General features: G+C 53.7%; 1 protein-coding gene across 1 annotated transcript; it reads left to right on the top strand.

The window, feature by feature from the left end:
• Positions 1-334: 334 nt before the first annotated feature.
• Positions 335-4,346, top strand: RASL11B (RAS like family 11 member B). The gene is made up of 4 exons (XM_032851802.1): positions 335-624; positions 1,278-1,334; positions 2,572-2,648; positions 3,454-4,346. The coding sequence occupies exons 1-4, from the start codon at positions 480-482 to the stop codon at positions 3,922-3,924; spliced, it is 750 nt and encodes a 249-aa protein (XP_032707693.1). The 5' UTR covers positions 335-479; the 3' UTR covers positions 3,925-4,346.
• Positions 4,347-6,000: the final 1,654 nt, after the last annotated feature.

The following is a 6,000-nucleotide window of genomic DNA, read 5'->3' as shown; positions in this document are numbered from 1 at the left end:
GGCGCCCCCAACCCCACGGCCACAGCCTAGGCCGCGTGCCCGCTCAGCGGGCGGCACCCGCGCCTGCCATTGGCTGCGCTTTCGGCTCGCGCCCACAGGCTGCCCTTCTCCGGCGGGCAGCCCCACTTTCCCGGAGCCTCACGGGGCCCCGCACGGCCTCCGGGTGCCCCCAGGGGCGCGGCGCGCGCCGAGCGGCGCCGGGGGCGGAGCCTCTCGCGGGGCGCCTCGGGATTGGCCGCGGGGGGCAGGGGGCGGGGCCAGCCCCGGAGAAAACAGCGCGCGCGCAGCCCGACTGCAGCCCCAGTCCCGAGCCAGAGCCCAAACCCGTGTTAGTCCAGGTTGCCGCGCAGCCGCGCTCCCGAGCCTTTTTTTACCGCGGACCCCTCTGGCTGGGTTCTCCCGCCCGCTCCCGCGCAGCCCAACAGTGGTCCCGCCCCGCAGGTAGCGTCCCGCGTGGTGCAGCCCCGGCCGGAGCGGCGATGCGCCTCATTCAGAACATGTGCACCATCGCCGAGTACCCCGCCCCGGGCAGCGCCGCCGCTGCCGCCGACTGCTGCCTGGGGGCGGCCGGCCGCCGCCTGGTCAAGATCGCCGTGGTGGGGGCCAGCGGCGTGGGCAAGACCGGTGAGTCCTAGCGCTCGGGCCAGAACGCCTTCATCCCTGGGGCTGGACGTGGACGGCCTCGCTGGGGGCTGCGTGTGAGCGAGGCGTGGGGGAGAGGTGGGAGGGCAGCTGGCCTCCCATCCCCTCCTACTGATCTGCTGCCCCTCGGCGAGGACCTGAGCCAGCATCGCCTCCAAGCCCCTTCTTCAACAGATGAGGAAAACGGGGACCCCAGGAGGACCAGGCCTCCTCCTGGGCTCCGCCGGCGCAACTGGGATTAGAACTCTGGGGTTCTTGAGTCTGTCTGGCGGTGCCTGGAACAGGAGGGGGACTTAGGGAACGGAACCCCTCCTGGAGGTCTTTAAGGTTCGGAAAGACCTTTGTCTCCTGGAAGCCTTAGGTATGGCTCAGCCGGGCTCAGAGGAGGGGGGTGAGCCAAATGACCCTTCCAGCTGGACAGAGCCATAATTCACGAGGCCTTGGACGCCTTCTACCCCCTCTCCGTTGTGTCTGGAAGAAGGGTCAAGGAGCTGCAGGGTAGGAATTTCACTTGGCGGCTGCCCGGCTTGCTTTCTCTGCCGGAGTGGTTTCCCAGGCTGGGGGTGGGGTGGACACCGATTTCACTTCTTAATGCCAGAGTTAACTCTCTCTCCTTTCTCTTTTCTGCCCTACAGCTCTGGTGGTCCGGTTCCTCACCAAACGGTTCATTGGTGACTATGAAAGAAATGCAGGTGAGGAGGCGCTTTTGGGACGAGTGTGCTCAGCTAGCACAGTACTGCCCGTAACCATTTTCTGGGGTCAGTCTGAGCATCAGGATCCTGCCACTTCCAACTTTGCCTGCCCCTCCCCTGCTCCCCCGTTCCCATAACTGCCATCTGGCCTCATTCCATTCCTAGCCCATTCATCATTTTATCAAGTGCCTGAAAGTATTCTCCTTGGTATGTTTTAACTATAGGGACCCCAGTTGGAAGCACCCTTTGTACTCAAGAGCCTCTCCCTTCAAAACACTCCTGCAAAAGTCATAAAAAAAAAAAAAAAAAAAAGAAGATGTTCAGCTCCTCCCCCCACCCGTCTTCCTCTCTGTTGGCCGCCTTTCAGAGGTGACCTTTTAAAGCAGAGGCCAAAGGAGAGCTGTTGTAAACCTAAAGTTCTCTTTTCTTAACAAAGACAAAAATAACTAGATGGTAGAATTTGAGGAGGGGAGCTCCCAAATAAACGAGAAGACACTGTTTCAATCTCTGTGATTAAAGGTGGCCACCAGGGAGGCTTAAGGGCTTTTTACCTATGCTCTGTTAGCAAATTGCTTAAATCCTTAGGCCATATTTAGTACCTAAGGGGATTATTTGAAATGTGCTCTATAAACCATCCCGAGATAAGGCATGACAGTCTTTTGCTTTGATGTAGATCTGGCTAAATTGGTGTCACATTTTTATTCCAACTGATGACATTGGCTGTGCATTTACTAGCAATATTTGCCTACCAAATTGTTAATACCTAATGACTAAGCGGATGTCAGAGGGTAATGAAGTAACTAAATTAAAACAAACGGCCATGCATGCTGAACAAGAAAATTTACTTCAAGGAAATACTCTAAATATGGGAGATCCATTTAAAATGAGCTAAGTCAGTTTCCAAAAACTTGCAAACCGTGCCTTGGTTTGAATAAATGCCCTAATCTGGGGTTCGAATTGCAGTTGTTTTAAAAAAAAAAAAAAAAAGGCAGCTGAAATACGCTCATTAAGTAGAATAAACTATAGCTTATTTGTGTGCATTGGTTCAGGTTATGTATTTTTTCCTACTTAAAAAAAATCCCACTATGTTTTCAAAGTTGTACAAGGAGGAAAAACTGTGTGTGAGTGTGTGTGTATATATATATATATACACATATATATATATATACACATATATATATATATATATGTGTATATATATATATATATTCCATATCCCCCCCCCTGCCCTTTATAGGTAACCTCTATACCAGACAAGTGCAAATAGAAGGTGAAACCCTGGCTATTCAAGTTCAGGACACTCCAGGTGTTCAGGTAAGAAGCTCTGAGATTCGTGACTAAGTCAAAGGGACCCTATTTGGCTATGGAATTGTTCAGTTGTTCTCAGAATAACACGTTTTGGTGAAGAGGAGGGAAATGTGAGGGAGGCAAAACTAGGCTTGTACACGTTGCTTGTCACTTGGGTTGTCTTTGGCTATTGGTCAGTCTTTGCCGGGCTTCATTTGGGGGATGTGGCTGAGGACAGAAATCTTAGGAGGATTCTGTCCGGCAGGAGAGACCAAACCAAACACACACGGAATTGGCACGGTTGCCTTGCCTTGGTTAAAAAGATCAGTTTTTACCTTCGTGTATTTGGCCCTGAAAAACCAGCCATTTAGGTAGAGTCTTGAAGTCCGTGGGATCACTTTAGTATTGTGGAAAGTTCCTCTGTAGACAAAAGAGCCCTGCTGGTGTATGTGTGTGTTTTTTTTCCCTCTCGAACTGGGCGGTTATCCAGGTTTAAATGCTTCCAGCTCCTATCTTCACTTCCCCAGACGTACTGTCTAGCCAGTTAATTTCCCATTTTGTGCAACTACAAAGTCTCTCCGCGTGGAGTTCTCTGCGGGTCAATTTTCCAGTAGCGTGTGGGGAGCTGCACTATTATTTATTCCAACCCCATGCAGCTGGATCCACATGCTGTCCAGAAAGCCGAAGCATGTGGGGAGCTGGCTGGTTTACGGCCTGCGACCCGGCATTACTGCCAAGGGCGCCTGGGACCTGGCAGTGGGGCAGAGCCAGGGGCTCTCCACGTGCCCCCACTCCGGCCTGCACCTCAGCCCTCCACCACCACCTCTTGCAGGTCCACGAGAGCGGCCTGAGCTGCGGCGAACAGCTGGACAGATGCATTCGCTGGGCGGATGCCGTGGTGATCGTGTTCTCGGTCACCGACTACAAGAGCTACGAACTCATCAGCCAGCTCCACCAGCACGTCCAGCAGCTGCACCTGGGCAGCCGGCTGCCGGTGGTGGTCGTGGCCAACAAAGCGGACCTGCTGCACGTCAAGCAGGTGGACCCCCAGCTGGGACTGCAGCTGGCAGGCGTGCTGGGCTGCTCCTTCTACGAGGTGTCGGTCAGCGAGAACTACAACGACGTCTACAACGCCTTCCACGTGCTGTGCAAGGAAGTGAGTCACAAACAGCAGCCCAGCAGCACGCCGGAGAAGCGACGCACCTCCCTCATCCCCCGGCCCAAGTCCCCCAACATGCAGGACCTGAAGAGGAGGTTCAAGCAAGCCCTCTCGGCCAAAGTGAGGACAGTCACCTCCGTCTGAAGCGGGGCCGTCCGCGGGGGTTTGGTCTTCCCGGGAAGGGGGCCCGAGGTTCTTCCGGGGCAGGAACGTTGAATGCTGGCAGGAGTTCGTGGTTCCAGAAAGGGCCAGAGCCGAGGGGCCAGGAGGGCCCGTGGAACTGCTGCAGAAAAGCCGCGTTCTGAGCAGGGGACGGAACCGCGGAGGCTTGAGAGCGAGCCCGCTGAGCCGCTTTAAAGCGTGACCCGGACTGGGTGTCTTTTCCTTCCAAGACGGGGAGGGCGGCAGAATCACTTGGGAGTTTGTTCCTGACCTTGTAAATGACAGTCAGTGGTAGTTTCAGCGGCGGACTGGGTGTGTTGGCCGGCGGGAATGAAAGAACAGATTCAGCACTCAAAGGCTGTCCCCTTTCTTCTCTTTCTTTCTTTTTCCTTTTCTCCCCCACCCCACGCACGCCCCAAGAAGAAGAACTCCTTTTTCTCTTACACATCTGATTTGCATCTCCGGAACACCGGTCGTGACAGAATGCCTTTCTAACCTGAAGCATACCCAGCTTTCTTTAAGGAACAAGGAGGAAATTTCTCTCACCCCCTTGCCCCCCAAAAGGGCGGGCTTTATGGGCCAGATGTGATGTAGACAGACGGACATCTGTAAGCTTATAGTGCCCACAGGAAGGCGCGGCGTCCTTCCTGACCCGGATGGTTATGTGTAGTCCAGCACGTGTTAAACGGTTGACATCTCAAACCCTTGAGCCCCAGCCTTTGGGTAACTGTGAGAGAGTATCATTTTTTTTTAACTCTTGCATCAGGTACAAGAAAAAAAGAAAAAGCCGTGTTCATTGACTTTGGTGTGATTTGTGTAAAAGGCTCACAGCGATGACGTTGGGTCGTTTCCTAGGCCTGGCCGAGTCGTGGCTTAAATACGAAAACACGGTCCTACAGCGAGCGAACAGATAGAGGGGCCACCACCAAATCCCCGACAATGCACTTTAAAAAGCCACTCGTGATTTGGCTTAAACTGTAATTAATTTATTTTATGTACAATAAACCTCATTTTAAAAGAGCAGAGGCCTGACTTGGTCTTCACTGAAGTGTTCGCATTCTGTCCTTCACACAAAGTGTCGTTCAGCGTCCGGCACTTCTTGGTCGCTGGGCTTCAGGCGCTGTGCCTTCCTCAGGCTCCCTCGTAAGTCCCAGAGCAGACCGAAGAGGTGCGTTCTCTCGTCCGCCTTTCACAGGTGAGGAGACAGGCTTACCAATGAGCTAACCCACTTGTCAAAGCCCCCCTCTGGCCCCCGCCTGTGAGCGCTGTGAATCCTACTTTGCTGCTTTATATTTAAGAGTAGTGCCTCTCCTGTCCATTCCCTTCAGGATCCTCCAGGTAAAGCCAAGACAGATGTCTGGCTCTCTGTCTTCTGCTGTGAAGACCTCTCTCAGCTGAGCCTTGAAGATAATGCTTCTTTCCAAGATGGCTGCTTCTGTCTATCCATGTGGTTATTGACTTACCTCTTGGGGTAGGCGGCCTTCCAAAGGTGGGCTCTATTCTCACTGGGAGCTGTTGATGGGGGGCCGTCAGGAGCTGCTCCCATGTAGCAAGGTGTGTTCAAAGTGGTCGGGCCTCCCGCATCCTTCCACGCGGCCCACATGAGTCCCCATCATCACGAGCAAAGAATGACACCTTAGAGGAGGGCTTTTGTGCACTTGGATCTCCTTTAGGCCTCGGGATAACCCTGGGAGGAGAGGAGGGAGGATATCCTGCCACTTACAGGGGAGGAGAACAGGCTCTGAGTTCGGAGTGAGGTTTTCAAGTTCACACTAAGGACAGGAATCAAGGTCTTCTGACTGCAGTGTTATTTCTTGATGTTTCGTACACAGGGTACTGCTTACTGCATATGCGGGGATACGGGACCAAGGGCAGCAGTCCGAATGTCTGGCTAGTGAGGGCCGCTGTGGGCCGGTGCTGGACTTCCAACTCTGTTTCCCACAGGGAACATAAGCTGCCTGTTCTTGACAGGGCTTCTGGTGATGTCCCAAACCTTCCTTACAAGGATGGCAGTTTTCTACGCTTATGCCTAAGCTAACCTCTGAGAAGGGTGTGTGT

Source organism: Lontra canadensis, unplaced genomic scaffold (genome assembly GCF_010015895.1).
Source record: "Lontra canadensis isolate GAN:19392208 unplaced genomic scaffold, GSC_riverotter_1.0 scaffold1, whole genome shotgun sequence".
Lineage (NCBI taxonomy): Eukaryota > Metazoa > Chordata > Mammalia > Carnivora > Mustelidae > Lontra > Lontra canadensis.
This window is presented reverse-complemented; position numbering and strand designations above follow the sequence as displayed.